Raw genomic sequence first — 19,658 nt, 5'->3', positions numbered from 1 at the left:
CACCCTTCACTGGGTTCATGTGGCTTCCAGCCTTGGTCCTAATTTCCACAAAGATGGTATCCATGGGACATTCAGGGGTCAAGGGTCATGTGCAGCACTGCGTGCATGGATGCTTGGGTGCACCATGAGTGCGCGCAGCTCCCAGGACAGCTGTATCTCCTACCTGGACTTCGGGCTCTGCAGGTTCTGGCGTGTGATAAGCCGTGCTGCATAGACACGTTTTTTGTGGATGCTGTACAGTCCTGTGGAGCAGAAGAGTCAGTGAAGCAATGCAGCAGACCATGGCCAAGGCAGGCAGCTTCTGGCTTTTGCAGGGCTGTCAGCTGCTGCTACAGGTTCAGCCCTTCAGACTGGAGTTGGCTGACACCAGCTGCAGCGAGCAGACCGTGGGCTTGACCACCCTCCTGCCCCCATCCGCAAATCTCCAGTGAGCCTGGGGGATCAGAAACCCAGGGGGGGAAACCAAACATGTGTCCCTTTTGTTAGTGACTAAGGATGACTCTGAAACCACCCTCATGAGGTGTGGGGACGTGCCCTCACATGCAGGCATGCACCTCTTGCTGCCAGTACCACCTGGCTGGTAGCAAAGCGGCTGAATTTGGGAAGAGCTAAGCCAGTGCGGCAGATCATCAGCTGCAGGAGCCATGCTGAGGGGCCAGGTGTCGGTGGGCTGGACCTGCCATTGCACCGCAACGCTCAGTGGAGCAGCATTTGGACAAAGCAAGCTTGGAAAGCTCCCAGGTTTCCAGCTCTTTGCTTCAAAAAATGGGGTCAGGAGGAGGGAGATCAGATCATATCCCAACATCTCTGTTACAGATACAGACAGGGACCAGCCAGAGGGATCTCAGACCATGACAAACTGTTCCTTGTGCATGTGATGGAGGGGAAAGGCAAGACTGAAATGCTGGGAATATAACACAGAAGGAGTAAGGAGGTTTGGCCCCTTCACCCCAGCTTGAGCCCACTATGTCTTCTCCTCTACCTGCCCCATGCCCAGAGCTCTCTGGGGTGACCCCCTCTTCATACCTTGTGTGAGCTCCGGGGCCTCAGCCACATAGGTCAGGCGAAACTTGCTCCTCTTCCAGCTCCGGTCGTTGCTGATGAGGGAGTTATTTGCTTTCTCGATGTTGACGTCGTCCCCCACACAGAACACGTCGCACGCTGCCTGCAGCACGCACCAGGCTCTCAGGCATCTCCCTGCTGCCCCTGGGCTTTCTGACCAAGCCCCATGACCTGCCTTGTCCCACCCCACCTCAGCCAACACATGGAGAAGGAGCCTCCAAAGGTGTAGGGCTATACCAGTGGCCATGGGCATGTCTCATGGTGCCCTCCTTCCCCAGGCATCTGGGATAATGCAGGAAGTCAGCACATTGCTCACCCTTTGGCAGTCAGCACAAACCAGAACATCAGCTCTACCAAAATATGGAGAACCTCTTTGTTGTGGGCAAGGGTGATGGCTGGGTATCCTGGTGTAGAGAAGGAGAGGCTGGGTTTCGATCCTACTCTAACTACCAGCTTTTCTCTGTCCCTGTGTCCTGCTCCCCCCTGCTCCTCCCTGGAGCACAAGGGAAGTGGGTTACCTTGAAGACCTTCTTGGCCCAGGTCCTGAAGGACTCCTCTTGGCCACAGAGCTCATCTCCTTCTCCCATGCGGAGGATCCGCTCTCCACCCAGCTCCTCCAGGAGGGTGTCCACTGCCCGGGCAAAGGCGCAGAAATGGGGATAAGCACGTGATCCCAGCCCAAATACAGAGAACCTGCGAAGAGGTGGCACAGCTGTGGCTGCTGAGCTGGGGAGGACATTGATGTCTCCCCCTCCTCCACCACCACCACCACCATCAGCAGGAGGGACTGTGGAGAGATCTGCACATTACAGAAATACATCATGTTTTATATAAGAGCTGCAGTAGGAGAAAGGGGCTCTGTGCAGCACCACATCCTGTTCTGTCCCTTCTGCAACAAGAGGTTGCTACCTCTACCCCATCCTACCTACCTGACATTAGCCAGGGGCCCTGTGCTTTCAAAGTTGTCCCTGGAGTCAGGGCCATCGCTTGAGGATTTCCGTGCATCCGAGTAAGAGGAGACACTGTTGAAACGGACCTTGTAGCTCCTGTGAACAGCGACAGCATCAAGTATTACAGTGGTGACAAATGTGTCTGTGGTTCCCACCAGGCTGCGTGCTCAAAGGTGACCAGATTGTGGAGGAGACCTAAATAGAGCTCAGGGCTCAATATTCCATGAGCAGGCACCGTGATCAGTGGCTAGAGCAGAGAAATGTGCTCCCTCCCAGGGTTAAGCCATAGTAACCTATATGCTGCATGCCCCTGGCTGGACCTGGTCTTCTCCATGAAATCCTCCAGTCACCTCCCAGTGGGCTGACCCAGGTGCTGGCCACCACATTGCTCCCAGCTGACAGGACATTTGGCTTTACCTGTCCTTCCCTGCCTGCACACAAGGTCGGGTATATGTCTGAACAGATATTCTGAAGGGTTTTTCATTCATAGCAAGTAAAAAAACAAACGAGTGAGAGAAAAGGGGATGAGGAGGGGGAAGGGGAGCAGAGAAAAAAATCTGACAGCAGCAGAAGTATTTCTGAATTGAACCATCTTCAAAAATTGCTCTACACAAGAGTTTCTAAATATACTGCCAGAGCAATGAAGCAGTAGTGTGTGGATGAGTCACAGCAGACCTCCTGTACCCGGCACACCATGCAGAGGAGACAACCCCTGAGCAAAATAACCACCAGGGTTGCAAAGCCCTGTGCTCCACCTCTGCTCCAGAGCCTCCTCCTTTCTGCCAGACTTCTCATGCTTTTTCTGCTTCACTACATCTGGATGGACCCACTTCTTTCTCTGCTGTCCCTGGGCCATGTTCTCACCCTGGGTTACGTGGCCAAGGCAGGGCAGCACAGCCCACCGATTTAGCCGGGCATGAAGCCCAAACTCCCCAGTTGGGTGCTGGGCTGAAGGTCAGGGCAACAGCAGCTTTTGCTGAAAGGAATAGGTCCTTCTGGTGGGGTGTGACTGTTAAAGCATGGACTATGTTATCCTTATTAATATATATATTAAAGATCCAGCGGATCCTTAAATGGGAATGGTTTATGAATGCTTCTGAAAACCCTTAGGAAACCCTTGCTGTAAGACATAAGGAATCAAATACACAGCCGCAGCAAAACCCCTGGGCTGTGGTCAGAGAGCTGCAGCTGCAGTGCCCTGGGAGGGTCCTTGAGACACTGTGGCTTAGAGAGGTCACCAATTCCCACCCTGGGTGGTCTCAGCCACCCTCAGCATCCCTCAGTGGGCATGGAGCCAGGGGTCCACAGGATGCACGGGCAGGAGCTGCTCTCTCCACCTTTTTCCAGATGCCAGGCTGACACAGCCTCTCTTCCCCAGGCAGTTTCCTCCCTGTTGTCCTCTCATTGCAAAAGGTTTTTTTTCAAGCTTAATGTCAGCGAGGTCCTGCACATGGGTTGGGACAATCCCAAGCTCAAATACAGGGTGGGAGGAGAATGGATTCAGAGCAGCCCTGAGGAGGACTTGGGGATGCTGGTGGATGAGAAGCTCACCACGACCCGGCAATGTGCACTCGCAGCCCAGAAAGCCAACCATACCCTGGGCTGCATCACCAGCAGCGTGGCCAGCAGGGCGAGGGAGGGGGCTCTGCCCCTCTGCTCCGCTCTGGTGAGACCCCCCCTGCAGCCCTGCGTCCAGCTCTGGGGCCCAGCGTAAGAAGGACATGGACCTGCTGGAGCGAGTCCAGAGGAGGGACACAGAGATGATTGAGGGCTGGAGCACCTCTCCTGTGAGGGCAGGCTGAGAGCTGGGGTTGTTCAGCCTGGAGAAGGGAAGGCTCCAGGAAGACCTTAGAGCATCTTCCAGTACCTAAAGGGGCCGACAAGAGAGCTGGAGAGGGGCTTTTTACAAGGATGTGTAGGGATAGGACAAGGGGAATGGCTTGAACTGAAAGAGGGCAGATTTAGATTAGATATAAGGAAGAAACTGAGGGCGGTGAGGCGCTGGCCCAGGTTGCCCAGGGTGGCTGTGGGTGCCCCATCCCTGGGGGTGCTCAGGGCCAGGCTGGACGGGGCTTGGAGCAACCTGGTCTGGTGGAAGGTGTCCCTGCCCAGGGCAGCAGGGTTGGAACTAGATGATCTTTGAGGTTCCTTCCAACCCAAACCATCCTATGATTCTATAGAGCCATGACATCTTGGCCTATAGTGGTGGGACCACGTGGAGCAATTTATTCCCTCTGCCTACACAATCACCTTTTTCCCTGTGTAAAGTCTGCTACCGCACGACATTTCTGTCTCCTCCAGATAAAATAGCTTTCACCCTTTTGACCTGTCCTTGCAGGTAGCTCTTTCCAGCACTCTGACCTCTTTTGCTGTCAGGTAACTAAGTCACAGGCTGCCCTGGCTCTCAGAAACTCCTGCCAGTCCCTTAAATTACATTTAGAGGTGACTGGGACAGCCAGCATTGAGCTCAGGTGCTTTTGTCCTCCTCAAATCTCCCTGGCTGGCCATGGGTGACACGCCTACACCCAACCCAACATTGCACAAACCTAGCCCCAAAAAGTGAAGATCCTTGGGGTGAAAGCCACTTGCAAAATGCCCCTTCTCCACCCAGAAACCTCCAGGGCAGCCTGCATGTCCCGTTTTGTCAGCTGTCCCTGCTAAGGCACCTAGTAGGGTTTTGGCTCGCAAGCCCTGTGGAATCCACCAGGTGACTTGGCTGCACAGCAAGGAGACCACTTCGGGACTGTGTCATCAGCAGTGGAGAGGTACAAATCATCTCCCTGATGTGTCTGTCACTACTCTCAGTCCCACTGGCACTGCTCTGCATTGCTCAAGCAGAAAGTTAGGGCGGTTAAACTGCACTGTACCACTGGCCAGTGCTAATTCTTCCTTAATTAAGGAGAAGCCTTTTGCCACTTGCAAGCATCACTGTGTTAATTCAGGAGAGACTCCAGAGCAGAGCAGTGTCCCAGTTAAGCGAAATATATTGTACTTAATAGCTAAAATTAGAGGAGGCCCCAAATGATTAACACTTTTCTGGCTGCCCTCACTTCCCAGCCTCTGGGACATGCACTGGGATGCTCAAGGCTCATTTTCTAGGGAGGAGGGATTTTCTAAAAACCCAGACCCTGTCTCCAAGGTACCACTTCTAGACTCACTGTTACAAACATCACAGCCAGAATTTATAACAGCTCTTATTTACTCTAGAAATATTTTCACATGATGCAAGAAGTTAAATTTGGTTCTCAAGCCCTCCCCCACCTACATCCACATAACTGGGAACTCCCTTCCACCTCCAAGTCTTACTATTTTGGTGTCTCCTGGACAGCCTCAGCTCCCAGATTCAACGGTTTGGGGGGAATCCCTGCTTTTAGGTGGTTTTTTTTATAGATGCCTGCCTCTTACAGCTGAAGAGACAAGCTTGAAAATATCAGCCCAAGGAATTATAAGCTGGAGTCCACAGGCATGCCCGAGTCAGTGCTTTTATCCTCCCTGGGACCTCCACCTGCTCAATCCCCTGGTCCTCCAGGCAGGTCCCATCCCTTGAATCTTTGCAAACTTGAAACCTGCGTGAGGATTTCACATCCCCTTCCGAGAGGAGGAAAGCAGAGAAGAAGGCTGTCCTGGCTGTGGGGCCACCTGCTTTCTGGGGTTTGAGTGGGAAGGGAGGGGGTTGGAGTGCTCTTACTTCCTTTCCTCCAGGTTGGAGTTGGGATTCTTCATCTCCATTAACGCGCAGCCAAATTTCTGCAGCAAGAAATAAAACAAGGCCATCAGTTTTGCCAGTCTCTGCAGGAAACGAAGCTGTGACCAAAGCCCGGGCTGTGGCTCTGCTCTCTGCTGTTCCCATCAGCCTGCGGAGCTGTTATTGTACAGGGCTGGATGAGGTCGTGGCTCCCCAGTCAAGGGGCTGGCACCTCTTGTGTGACACTGACATCAGTTGTACAGGATGAATTTAGCAACAGATTACTAGCAACAAGTAACTACTTGTCTCACAGCAGGGAATAAGTAGATATCCCTGTTTCAGAACAGGCTGGAGGCAGGCAAGAGCAGCACCTGGATCTGTTTGGGGCCATTCCAGCTCAGGCTGAGCAAAAAGAGGCTGCTTCTCCCCATTACCCACTGCCTGTCCCCTGCTCACGCCCCTGCTGTAGTCACCCATCCCTGCATTATGCCCTACCTCTCCATTCTCAGGTGGGTCTCCATTGCCAAAGGTGCTTGTGACCACCAGGACCATGGTTTCATGCTCAAGGTGCACAATGTCATACTCATCCATGGACATCACCTGGGAGCAACAGAGACGTTAGCAAGAGGCTTTTAGTGGGGAGATCTACCATCAGCTGGTCTCCTGGGATGAACTCCTGTCCACCTGGGGATGGGAGCAGCATATCCTTGCTGACTTCATGCCAGTGCACTGGCAGAGATCTCCACACAGGGAAGATGAGAACAAGAGGCTCAAGGGATATGGACAAACCATAGGACTACCACTGGAGAGGCAGTAGATGTATGTATGCTACAATGCCTGCAGGACTATTAGATGGAAATTAGCTGGAAAAATTCCCGTGCAGGCTTTAATCCAGACCCACAAGGTCATATCCTGGGAGCTGCTTAAGACCCTTGGCAACTGGGGAGCTCCACATGCGGTGAGCCCTGTATTTTCCAACAGCCAACCAGATGCGCACATAATCTTGCAGGGGCTGGGAGCTAGTACAATACCTTGGCATCAAAAGCGTGCTTGAAGATTTCACACAGAGTTTTTGCATAGACCTGCGACTTCCCTGTTTCAGTGGCATACAGGATGGTCGCTTTGACCCTCTTGGCCATGGCCTGCCCCATCAGCTTGGCTGAGAACTTCACAGCCCTAGGAAGCAAGAATAATTCCCAGTAAGAGAGCCTGCTTCCTTGTCAGTCCCTCTAGCCCAGACTATTCACACCATTTTATTTGTTATTAAATGAACAGCCTGCCTTAAAAAGCTGCAGCATCACTGGTTTCGTTGTTATATACTAAACCAGGAAGCTATGGAAAAGCGTGTTTTTCTTGACTTCTCAGGCAATAAGGCTGCATGGAGGAGCCTGAACACAGAACTGCGATACCTGCATGGATAAACCAAGTGAGGAGGTGGTCTTTCTGCAGGGACAGAGAAACAGAAGAATAATCAGGGGCAGCAGGAGCTGAAAGCAGTGACCACATAACCTCAAAGGAAAAGCTGGAGACCAACCAGAGCCCAAGCTACAGGAGAAACAGTAGCTTCTCCATCTCTTCATGTGTTTAAATCCTACCTGGCTGCCTTTCTGAAGGTGTTCTAGGCAAGCAGAAGTGCCTGGGCTCCACATATCACATACAAAGCCCTGAGACACTGAGAAGGTCAGTTGAAGCTTGCTGTAGTTCCTTTGATTTGCACTCCATCAAAACTATGAACTTTACTCAGAGGAACAGCCCTCCTGAGGCTGAGAGGTTGCACATTTATTTGAGTGTTTGCAGGACTGTGTCCAGCTGGCTGCCTTCAGTGGCTGCAATCATGACTGGATGCATTTGCTCTCGTTTTCCCCACTAGCTCAGCTCTGAGAGCAGGTCAGAGGGGCCCTGAGGGGTCACTGGCATCTCTAATCCTGGCTAAAAACACTGGCTCCTTGTCTTTGCTAGTGCTGATGGCTGGGTTGGCATCAGTGGGAGCACAGTGATGGGGGACAAGGGAGGCTGTCATGAGCCAGCTTTGGGTTGCATGGTAAGGCACCAAGCCCAGTGTGGCAAGTTTGTTATTTTAGGGCCATTCATAATCACATTAACATTATTTTTCCTAAGTGAAGACTATCTTCACCTTTTTGACATGGACCATCAAGCCTTTAAATGGGGTCACCAGAAAGGCAGGTCTGGATTTAGTCTGGTGTGTTGCAATAGGGAAGGGACGGTTTCGGGAGGGGCTGAGAGAGCACAGAGCATCTCTGTGGCCTTTGCAAGAATAAGAGCTGCTTGATTCACTTTGACAGGGTGATCAGACCCTGCCCTGGGTGATCAAGTTCAGCAGGACTCCTTTGTCCCCTTCAGATGAGCTACAGGGAACGGAGATTGCAGCTGGACTGGTTACACTGGCAGGAGAAGAGAAGCCCAGCTTCCCCCTGCCAAGGAGGGAAGACATGTTCTAGGTTGGGAAAATCACCCAGGGAAAGAAAAAAGGGGAGGAAAGAAGAGGTGGAAACCCTACCAGTCTGTTACGTCCTGCCTCCCCGGGGCAGCTTCCCTCCATGTCGAAGTCAGCCTCAGGAGCATTATATTTGCTGCTATACTACCACTCCTTTGTTTAGTTCTTCATATTAAAGTTGCCCCTTTGCTTTCCCATGATGGCAATGTCCCCTGGTCCCAGGGGAGGGAAGGGGCAGGACCGGCAGGGACTGCAGGTTTGAACGCTCTGATCTGGCCAGAACCAGCACAGCCTGTCTGAGCAGACATCAAAATCATGCTGCAGCCAGTGCCAAGTGCAACGCTCGGGACTGCTGGGCTCGGTCCACCACTTGTTCAGCTGATCAGTTCAGATCCAGGCAGAATTAAAGGTAAATTACAAAAGTAATTCCTCTACCCTACATCAGGAACAATGGAGATATTTTTTTTTTAATTACCTGCCATGCTCACATTTTTATAAAATCATTTATCAATCGCACACACATAAATACAAGCATTGTTTCTTCTAATGCAATGGCTCAATTAATCTTTCTGTGCTCTCCACCAGCCTCGGGCTGCAGCCCAGACCCAGGCACCAGTGTCAGCCTAAGGAGTACATTCATCAGCTGCTGATCACGTTCAGGTATGCGCCATAGAAAACAGCTTACAGAAGGTGACAGCTGAAGAGTGGGAGCAAACTGATAGTAGGCACTCAAGGAAACTGAAGGTGGGGAGGTGCTGTGAACAGCACAAGGCCACCTGGCAGCCTGGCCACCAATACTGGGGCAGACCCAGCCCTCCCCAGTCTTGGCCCAGGGCTCTGCTGCCACGGAGCCAGCAGCTCCTACAAGAACCTCTCTGCCAATGGCCCACGGGGGAGGCATTTGGCCCAGGATCAGCAAAAGGGTCCAAATTACACTTCATTCCTACACCCCTGCTGACTAGGAGCTTTGGCAGGGGAGAGGGACTTGCATGGCCCATTACTAGAGGTCAACTGGCCATGAAGTGCAAATCTCAGCTCGGCACTGATCCATCTGCTACCTGTTGGGAGATTCCTCATTCCTATCTCCCCTTTCCTTTCAGAGTGGGTGTTTGGAGATTTAGATATGCAGTGGGACAAGTGCTCCTCAAGTAACTAAAGAGTCAGTGAGAAAAAAAGAAATATGGACATGAGTTTCATCTTGCTTGTACCAGCATGGTGCTGAACGGTGATGGGTGATCTCTCTGCCCCAGGAGGCTGTGAAAGGAGAAACAGGCCCCCAAGAAGTGAGAAAGCCATTCCTGAGCATTGAAGATCACCTTTCTGGAGAACGAATCCGCCTGGGAGAAGAGGCTACATGCAGCATCTGGTATTCACCTGGTCACACCCCTTTTAGTGGTCTAATGAGGTGTTCAAAGAACTGCCCGTTCTCCATATATCCCTCTTGGCAGGTAAAGATTCCAGTGGTCTGACCTCTGGGTTCACAACCCATCAGTTTGCACACATCCATAGGGTAGCACTATCAAACAGCACAGCAAACAGAGCTGCCCAAAACCAGGACTGGCCCCAAACACTACAGGGCCTTTTAGACCCCACTGGTACTTACTTTGCTAACTTCTTAAAGCCAATGGCCCTCTTCTTGGTAGGTGTCCCATTGACCCCTTTCCAGATGTGGGTGTTCCAGGGGTCCGGCTAGGAGAAAGAAGAGCAGCAGCAGCTGATGGGCAGTGCTCAGAGCTTGGAGAAAAGCTCTATCCACAGCACTTAGTGTTGAATTCCTCTAGTCATGAAGGGGAGGACTAGCTGACCTCTTCACAGCTCTCGATCTTCTGTATAGTCCCTGATCCTTGGAGCCCCATGGGCTTCTTGAAGCAGTTGGGCAAAGGAGTATGCACAGAAAAATTGCTATATAATAAAACCTTGCTGGCTTGTAACAGCATCTGGCCAAATGCCTTCTCACCTCTGAGATGAGCGTTAATAAGCCACAGGGGAAAAGAAGAAAGGCAACACCAGAAGGGGAGAAGCAATGGAAACACATCCTTCCCCCTCCCCAGCCCATGTGTATGTGTTGGGTTTTTTTCCTGAGAGGCCCTTTGGGAAGGGGAGGCAGCTGAAGCAAGGGACAAGCATGCAGAAGGTAATTCAGTGCTCTCGCAGGTGGCTGTCTGTAATCAGGGCCAGGAACCATTGGGGTTCCTTGTGGACTGGTTACAGAAATGAACAGACTGCTCCTGGTTTGTGATTGTTCCTTAAGGGCTCTGACTAAAGGTCACATTGTGTGAAAACCAGTGGAGCAGGCATGGTTGGCTGACAAGGGCATGTTTGCTTAGGGGCTTTTTTCCCATGGTCTGAAGTGTTAAATACTCCAGCATCAGCATTTCAGCCCACTGTTTGGCCTGCTGGGCCCCCCCTCCCTACCCCCATCAAATTGTTGGATCCCTGCGGGCTGGAGGAAGGAGGGATACAGTGACTACCAGGTCATTTCCTCACCTACCCATCAAAGTGCAAAATTAGGCACTTCCAAAGTGGGGAGCTCTGCTTGATCCAAGCATGAAAGCTGGGGGCTCAGGTGTCCCATGTTCTCCTGAAGGGCCCAAAAGCCATTGCCCTGAGAAAAGGTGTAACATCCAGGGGGTTCTTACACTGCCTTGGGGGGGGAATCATCAATTAGACTTGTTCATGGACTTCGCTGCCTCGAGGGACAGCTTGTTGAAGGGACTAGATGGTGTCCCTCTCCTTCCTACATCTTCTGAGCTCCAGCTCTCACCCTGCTCTCGGCTGCACCTTTGGACACGCAGCACTGGTGGCAGGTAGGGTGCAGACAGTACCTGGTACTCAAAGGAAGGTGTGAGACGGTAGTTGAGCATTTCCTGATGGAAAACTGGGGTGATGCTGCCAGACATTGGTGGGACAATCCACACCCAATCAGCAGGACAGCCTCCGCGGCATCGGTACTCATTCTCCATGTGTTTGATAAAGGACTCAGTGGCTGAGTGGTGATCCACAATGGTCACCTTGTCACTCTGTGGGAGGGACAAGAAAGCAGAGTCAACAGCTGTGGGTTAATACAGTCCAGAAGGCAAAAGCCAAGATTTTACATTTGGAGCTGTTTGGCCCGAATCTGGCTCACTCCCATGGTCTTACAGGACCGTAACCTTTGAAGACAACACAAGGTGGCTCCTGACCCTGGTCTTCCCAAGGAGGCTGTAAAGCTGCCCTTGTCCTTCATGAGTAGATGTGCTATGGGATGGCTGTTCCTCCTGTTATTTGTCATGGGCCAAGCAAAGACTAAGGTGGTATGAATGGCATGGAGCATCCTCTGCTCAGCCCCTTGGGGAACTCTTTCATGGCTTGCACAACTCAAGGAGCAGCTCTGATCCAGCTCTGGGAAGGACTCCCACCCTCTGAAGTTGGGTTACCAAGGACTAGTTTTGCTACTCAACCTTTAAGTGCAGGCAGGGAGAGAACCTGAGCCAATTCTTGCCTCATGGATGGGACAGAAGGGCTGGATCTTGACCCCTCGGGGCACTCCCTCTGCAATGGCACAGCTCAGATGCTGGTGGTGCTGTCTTTGCAACATCCAGGGCACAGAGATTATTAAATTTCACTGCAGGCTCCTGGAACAGCCCAAAATTAGGAAGGCACAGCCCAATTTCAGCTGAGTATACCAGCTGCTGCCATTGTCCTTGGGCAGATGTCTCCATACTTGTCCCATCCAATCCCTGTGTCCCTCAAGCGTGACCCAAACAAGACAGTCCTGCTGCTCAGGTACCTGGAAGCTGTACAGCACAGCAATGTTGATCTCCACCAGGGCCTGGTCCTTCCACAGTGAGGATGTTTTCCTCATATCCAAATTCATTTTCTTGGCCACTTGCTGTAACAAAGCAGGGTGGAAGGTGAACACTTTTAATTGCCAAAAACCAGGGACTGAAGATACCTGCCTGGGGAGAGGAAGGCAGAGAAGGGACCCAGGCTGGCACAAGGGCAGGGCAGTGTGCTTGTAACAAGGGGCTGGCATTTTGCCTTCCCCTGAGAAGACGTGGTCCTGCCTTTTCCTCTCCATGAGAGTATCGAGGCCAGGCTGGCCTCCCTTCCACCCCCAAGCACCAGAAGATGACTAAATGCTGCTGAAAAGGGCCATCAAGAGCAGCAGCTCTTTGTGGGAAGAGAGGAAATGGGTACGTCTGTGGCACAGCAGGAGATGGTGGTGATCCATGTGCTGGGAAGAACAGATCCCTGCACCTCTCCCCATGCCAGACCCCCTGCTGCTCCCAAAACTCTGTTCTTAGTTTCTTCTGCCTGGAGTCCTTCCACCAGGCATGATCACAGACGGGCATGGGCACACACACCACTGCTCTCACCCCTCTGGTTTTCAAGCAACTGGAGAGGGATGCAGCCCCTCCAAGTAACACAGCGTGTCCCTTGGAAGGGCAAAGGAACCAGCCTTGATGGGTGCAGGTTGCCTGCACCAGCATTTCCCCGTGGCTTGGCTTTGTCTCTGAGTCACCCTGTCCTCTGTGTGGGGAGTCCCCGAGGCATAGCACTCCAGAGGGGCCAGCTGGAGGGTCCCTGTGGGCAGGCATGTCCCTGAGGAGTCACGAGGTGTCTCAGCATCCTCTCAGCCCCACCACATCCTAGCATTTGACCTCAATCAAGCACATGACCAGGTGCCTGCTGATCAATAAGGTGCTTTGAGAAGTCTATGTGGAACTCAATAGGCATCACACTCACTGTTTTAGGTAGCAGCTGGCCCCATAGGACACAAAAATACTTGCCAGCTCATCACACCCTTGGCCATGTGGCTCCGCCTAAGGGAGACTTAGGTGTCCTGTACTCTCCCACTCAAGGCAACACTTTCCCAGTGTCCTGCCTGCTCCCCAGTAACTTCATACACACCCACTGCACCCCAGGAGCACCTGCCTTTCTTGAGGATGGGGAATTACCTCCAGTATGTTGTAGCGAGAGTTGTCACAATAGTCCCGGACCCCAATCTCTGTGCCCATGTACCAGCCACTGAAGGGGCAGGCGGAAAATTCCAAGCCACCGATCTCGAGGAGCATGTTGGAAACTGCTGGCAAACCATACCACTTCAGGCCCAAGTCCTTAAACCATTCAAACCTGCCAGGATACAACATGGTCAGGCAACCAGCAAGGCCTCCCCTGCCCGAAGCAGGCAGGCGAATGGAGCAGGCTGCATTGCTACCAGCCACAGGCTGAAGGACATGCGAACAGAATGGTTCCTGGAAGGAATATCTCCCTCAGGAGCTGTTTATGGGGAGAAAGTGATACATCTGGAGCATTACAGAGTGACATAAGTCCTGGTAGACTTCAAGGAAAGGAAAACCAGCCCTGAGACAAGGACACAACTTGCTTTCCACCTCCAGACTCTGCCAGCTTTACATCAGAGTGGAGCGAAGACCTAGAAGAGGGTCTTCAGTAAAGCACCCGAGCCACAGCAAGGAAGGGCCAAGCACAGGAGATGGTTTAGCACGAAACCAGAGCTCAGTCCTGCTGAGTCCCTTGAGCAGTTTTAGGGCTTACTCTGACTTACTTGGGATGCCGGATGGGCACTTCCAGCACAAGCTCTGGGGGGATTTCAAAGAGTTCTGGATCATTGCCATTGGCTTGGAGGAGCAGAGGCAGGATATCGAAGCGCCCATGTGGTGCCTTCCACCCTTGTTGAATGCAGATCTACAGGCAAAACAACGATGGGATTAGAAGTCCCAGCAGGTCACCTGCTTTTCAAGCGTTATGGGCAGACTGGCATGGCACTGAGCAGGATCTCCTAACAGCGTCTCTGATGCCCTTACAGGTTGAGTAATAACCTCCATCCAAGGGAGCTACAACTTGAGGTTGCCTGTCACAGCCAACCCATGGCCAAGAAAGGGGGGTTTGGGCTGAAAATGAGCCTAGAACTAGATCCTCAGGTAGGATCATAGCTCTGAAAAAGCTGCTTACCCTATTCGTGCCTGTAATGGTGAAGGAGAAAATGGGTGAGAAAAGCAGAGGCGTTTGGGAAGAGCTGAGCTCAGCAGAGCCCTGGTGCTGTGTGGGCGGCGCCAACAGGCAGCAGCATGAGGCAAATGCCATTTCTGATTCCCAGTGGCTCAGGACAGCAATGGACACACATGTCCTCCCACAACAGTTCCCTCAGCACCACTAAGTGACCCCTTCTCAGCAAAAGGAAATGAGATAAGAGTCTTTCGGTACAGCTATGACCAACTCCTGCATGGATAGAAACAGCTTTCATTCCCGGGAAAATATCTGAGGGTGAGGCAAACCCAGCTTCATTTCATGGCACCACAGTGGATGTGATAAACCCTGCCGGACCCAGCACCCTCCCCACTCCTGGGGTGGTCAGAGTTTCTGCATGCCCCCAGCAGTCCCACACCCGTGGTACCCCAGAAGGGTGGCTTCAGCCGGTACCTCTGTCAGCTCCACATTTGCAGGATCTCCCAGGATCGTGCCGTCGGGCTGCTTGTAGCCAGCGTAGCGGATGAGCTGAGCATTCCAGATGCGGAAGTCATGCTTGCTGTCCGTGCGCTGCGGGAAGATGGTAATAGCAGATCTGGAAGGAAGAGGCAGTGCTGGTGAATACCCAGCAATTCAGCTCCAGGTGGAAGCTGGCTGCTAACACAGGGTTTCAGGTAGGTCTGAAAAACAATCTGTGCTCTGCATTTGATATAGAATATATCAAAGGATAAATAATTGGAAAATCTGCCCTTTGAGGTCCCACAGAGAGCAAGAAGAGATATATTTGAACCTGCAGGACACCTTCCCCTGATACCAGGTCCCTCTGGTGCTCCCCAGGACAGGTGCTGGCTACATCCATCCTGTTGTGCCACAGCTGCTAAAGGAGGTAATGTCAGCAGGGCCCAGAGCTGGGTTGACACACCCAGAGGCCTTCAGATATAAACCCTGGTGACTCCCAGATGGCTCACCTGAGGTTCCCTTTGTTGGTGGCATATTTGATGTGGTTGCAGATATAATTGAACATCCCATGGGCGGTGGTGCAGTCCCGGGCATCAAACACCTGGAACAGTAGAAGCAATTGTGGCGATGCTATAGGATGCTCCAACTCTTAGGGCAGAGCAAAGCAGAAGAAACAGCACAGGGAAAGCTCTAGAGACCACTGTGACTTGTTAGGTATCTAAAGCTCCATAATTATGTATTCTCTGCCTTTACAACACATGGGTATCACACAGCTGCCCCTTCTGCTTAGGAGAGGTGAGTCATCTGCTGCTCAGGCAAAAACCTTCTCAACCCAGTGCTCCCAACCTGCTGCAGTTCCTAGCTCATCCACCAAAAATTGTGGCTTCTGCTTTTTGTCTCTTGTAGATCAAGACTCAGAGCTGAAACAGGATAGGGGTCTGTCAGGTCTGAGGGACACCAAGAGGATGAGGAATCATAGACTCACAGAACAGTTTGGGTCAGAAGGGACCTTTAAATGTCACCTAGTCCAACCCTCCTGCAATGGGCAGGAACATCTTCAACTCAATCAGGTTGGTCAGAGCCCCAGCCAAACCGACCTTGAATGTTTCCCAGGGACGGGGCATCTACAAAAGGATGGACAACCCAGGAAAGAGGGTCAGCAGGAGGCTTGAAGACAACTTCTTGCAGAAATGGCTCCCCTTACGGTTCAGATGTGCCAAAAGAAATAGTGGAACAGTAGGGCTGAAGGCTGAGTTGGGAGAAAAGGAGGCCCAGCCTCCTGGCCCCAGGCAGTGCCTGTACCCTGTGTGAAGCAGCCACAAGAATTGTGCTGCAGCTTACAGACGGAGACATCATCTCTGTACCAAGAGATTCCACTAGAGATCACTAATTCAGATCCTATTCTATGCTTCCAGCTAGTCACAAGGGCACTGAGCCAGCCATGCATCTCTGTACCAAGGATGAGTGTGTCCTGCTGCCTCTTTCAAGGCAGAGCAATAGTTTTGGAAGCAACATGTAAGATACTGGAGCAGTATTTGATTTTGGAAAATGTTCTCTAAGCACCACCTTCCAGTTGGCCCCATTTCAAAGACAGACACCTCAGCTACACCTACCCCACAGATGCTTCTGCTGAGTTCCCTGCTGTGCACCCCCACCACTGTCAAGGAGTGCAGAGCTGCTGTGTGCTGGACACCCGCAACTGTATCTGTGCTGTGCTTCCCCAGGGATTTGAAGAGTAAAATTTGCCTTTCCAAAACTCCAGTGCATCCTTTGGCAGGCAATGTGCCAGCTGTCTGCAGTGGAGTTGGTGCTTACCTGCAGCTTGGACCACTGAATCCTGCCCACACAGCGGGCTGCATTTCTCCAGGCATGCTTGGCTCCATAGATCAGCTCAGTGTCCCGCAGCTGGTAGGTATCAGTGGCTTCAATCTCCTTGGTCACTTCCTCCAGCCTTTCCATGTGCGCCTTAGAGCCAGATCTGCACGGGTGAGGAGCAGAGAATATGGCAGTTGCCAGCTTGGGTGGAGGGCGGGGAATTCTGCTGCTCTCCACCTGGGCATGAGTTCTTTCTTTCTTAAGCACATGTGGGCACATATTCACACACACTTGTGCTTTCAGGTAACAGATGACCAAGTGCAAATGGGAAAGGTCAGTAACTTGCATAGAGGCACACAACAAATGCTATGAATGAAACTCCAGCTGCACATGGAGCACCACAGTCTCACTGTGGCACCACAGTCTCACTGTGAGCAAGTGGCTGCTGGTACTTAGTTACCAGCTGGGGTTAAACCACAACACTCACCCTGCTTTTGCTTGCAAGTGTGAAAGACCAAATCATGTGTGACATCTCAGCATAAGTAGCAGCCTTGGGCTGCAACCTTCTCCAGTCAATACTTACCTCTTTATGGAGGAGTAGTACTGGTCAATGAAGTCCTTAGCCAAGAGGAGCACCTCCTCTTTTGTCCTGGTATCTTCTGACTTGCGGACATGCTGGCTAGGAGTCATTACTGAGCCCATGCAGATCTGCTCCGTGCATGCGGTGGCCTGAAGGGACAGAAGGAGACAAGCGTGTCTTGGGTTACTGCAGCACTTTCAGTTACTGTGAGCTGGGCTGGGGAAGGCCAGTGATTAGCTACACGAAGGTTGGTGGCATCTTTGACAGACAGGGACACTTCCAGCTCATTTGTTTTCACACCTATTAGTAATGTGTAAGAGTAAGCATATGCAGCCATCTCTTGTCCCACCTGACATGGACAATCTGGGCTCACTAGATTCCTGCCTCAGCTTGGCATGAAGTCAAGTGCTTTTCCTTATTTATCCCAGATGGACTTCCCTCTCACCCAGCTTATTGCACCAGAGGTTTGAAATTCAGAAACCACCAGCAACAAGAAGACTGGCCTGAATTCATCCAGTTCTGCATTTCCAGGTAAAGACATCTTGGAAACACTGTGATCCACTCAGTTATGCTCAGTTAACTTTGGGCCAGTCCTATGAACTCTACTCACCATTGCGGTCTTGAGGTGCAGAGTGTCATGAAGCACGGAGCCTGTCTCCCAGTTCTTGATCTTGACAAATCGCGGGCATTTGGAAGGACTTCCATTCACTGTGTTCTTAGTTGGGGACTGCCGCCCAGGCGGCGGTGGCTGGACAACATTGAAGACCAGGCACAAGGTTAGTATTCATCAAGATACACAAAAAAGGTCACAGCAAGAAGCAGCATCCTGTATTAGTGGATGCCTGTGCTTAAATCCTTGTGATAATACATGGAGACAAGGTATATGATCCAAATATTTGGCAGCATTTGGAATCCTACAGTGGAGCAACCAACTCTCAATGCGGTGGAGAAGTCGTCTCTGTTTACAGGACAGTCAAACCTCTAGAAGAGGACTTAAAAACAGAGATAGAAGTGACTTAGGAGAACGTTGTGTTCAAGTTTCCCAGTGGAAGACTTACCTGTCTAAAATGTATTAAGTGTTTCTTTTTAAGGAGCATCACCTGCTCAAGTTTTGCATGTGCCAAGCTCTGCCTCACCAATATGAGCACTGTGAGATAGAGCTAGTGGCCAATGGTTCCTCCAAGCAATCCAAGCGCACAATCTCCTGCGATATCAATGCTGGAAGATCGTAGGAATAAGAATGGATAAATTATGCAAGTGTGAAGGCTGCTGAATTATGCATAGTTGGATTAGTTCAGTCTCAGCTCTGAATCTCCAGCCCTCCCTGATACTCTGCGTCAGGGTATGCTCATGTTGTACATCTCAAGGTACAGGCCAACATAAGCAGGAGCCTCAGCCAGCAGAGAGCTTGTAACAAGAAGAGCTGGCTGCGAATGCTTGTCTTTGCACATGTTTTCACAGATAATATCTAGTATTTCTGCTGTCACCCTTATTCACCCCAAGCACTTAAAGAGCAATCAGTGTCTACCAGCGTATCATGGGACAGTGAGATCTGCAGTGGCCCTGGAAAGCGGAGATGTTTTTTCCAGGAATCAGATCTTATAACAGGAGTGATTCAGTCACTGCAACCACAATGGTGTTGACGCAGGTTCCAAGGAGAGACCTGATCCCACACCAGAGCATGGACCGTGTTTTGATGTAGCCTTCCTACGTGAGTCTTGTAACTTGTGCCCCTTTCTAATCCATCTGCAAGGTTTAAAAAAAAGCCTTCAGCAGAGCTGTGCAGAGTTTCACTCTCCATTTTGACAGTTCTGGGCTCATGTCACAGCTGCAGCTCATGGACTAGTGTTACAGCCTGAAGGACCAGCTGAAGAAGAGGCAGCACATAGTAGAAGAAGCTCTTGTTTCAGAACAAGCACTTTTGCTGATTAGCAAACCCAGGAGGGAAAGCAACAGGGGTCACAAGGCTGACAAAAGCAAAAAGAGGGTCCAGATCTAACTCATTCTTACTTTGCCAGAGGATCGCTCTGCTTTTCTGAGGCAGGGAGAGACTGATGCCTGACTGATGGTGAGACTGATGCCCAGGCTGAGCAGACACCACTGCACTGCCCCGGTGGCAATGTTGGACATATTTTTTTGCCCAGCCCTAGTTTTTACCATATGTTCCACATTTTTTTTCCCTGGAAAACAGGGATTTGGCTGTCAAGCAGCCTAAGGCTCACAGTGTAGTATTATACACTGAAAACACATGCTAGGAGCAAGAGGCAGAGGATGTAGGGGAAGGGAGAGCTTTACAGCCTGATCCCTCAGTAGGACCCTCTTTGGTCCTCAGTTTCAGAAAGCTGCTCTCTGCACACCCTCAGGCTATGCTGTCATGGGTCTCTGACATCCCTCACATCACACATCTCATGATCTTCCCAAGGAGCCTTTTGAAGTCCTAGCTCCTGAAGCCTGATGACCACACAGTGGATTCCTTCCCATGCTTCCCTTCCCATGCTGCAGAAAACAAATATAAGACTAAATACAGAACGAGTAGTAAACCAGTGGTAAATAGAAAGAATCTCCTAAATCTAGTCATGGAAAAGCACTATTTTTAAGTTCATTTTTTTTCAGTTTTGGGGAATCTGAGCTGAATTATAACAGTTCCTGGTATTTTTTTTCTGCTTGTTTTACTCTTTCAAG

At 51.2% G+C, this 19,658-nt stretch overlaps 1 protein-coding gene across 1 annotated transcript in view; it reads right to left on the bottom strand.

Moving 5' to 3' along the window:
* Nucleotides 1-19,658, bottom strand: part of NOS1 (nitric oxide synthase 1) — a 49,615-nt gene that overhangs the window by 15,843 nt on the left and 14,114 nt on the right. Inside the window, exons 3-19 of the mRNA XM_056335275.1 lie at nucleotides 17,587-17,724; nucleotides 16,980-17,125; nucleotides 16,397-16,559; nucleotides 15,091-15,182; nucleotides 14,576-14,717; nucleotides 13,701-13,840; nucleotides 13,093-13,267; nucleotides 11,922-12,023; nucleotides 10,978-11,172; nucleotides 9,756-9,841; nucleotides 6,729-6,873; nucleotides 6,193-6,297; nucleotides 5,701-5,759; nucleotides 1,992-2,108; nucleotides 1,581-1,755; nucleotides 1,027-1,165; nucleotides 164-242 (exon numbers count right to left, since the gene is read on the bottom strand). Of these exons, the coding sequence (XP_056191250.1) occupies nucleotides 164-242; nucleotides 1,027-1,165; nucleotides 1,581-1,755; nucleotides 1,992-2,108; nucleotides 5,701-5,759; nucleotides 6,193-6,297; nucleotides 6,729-6,873; nucleotides 9,756-9,841; nucleotides 10,978-11,172; nucleotides 11,922-12,023; nucleotides 13,093-13,267; nucleotides 13,701-13,840; nucleotides 14,576-14,717; nucleotides 15,091-15,182; nucleotides 16,397-16,559; nucleotides 16,980-17,125; nucleotides 17,587-17,724 (2,198 nt within the window). The remainder of the gene's footprint in view (nucleotides 1-163; nucleotides 243-1,026; nucleotides 1,166-1,580; nucleotides 1,756-1,991; nucleotides 2,109-5,700; nucleotides 5,760-6,192; nucleotides 6,298-6,728; nucleotides 6,874-9,755; nucleotides 9,842-10,977; nucleotides 11,173-11,921; nucleotides 12,024-13,092; nucleotides 13,268-13,700; nucleotides 13,841-14,575; nucleotides 14,718-15,090; nucleotides 15,183-16,396; nucleotides 16,560-16,979; nucleotides 17,126-17,586; nucleotides 17,725-19,658) is intronic.

The sequence above is a fragment of the Falco biarmicus genome, chromosome 1 (genome assembly GCF_023638135.1).
Source record: "Falco biarmicus isolate bFalBia1 chromosome 1, bFalBia1.pri, whole genome shotgun sequence".
Taxonomy (NCBI): Eukaryota; Metazoa; Chordata; class Aves; order Falconiformes; family Falconidae; genus Falco; species Falco biarmicus.
This window is presented reverse-complemented; position numbering and strand designations above follow the sequence as displayed.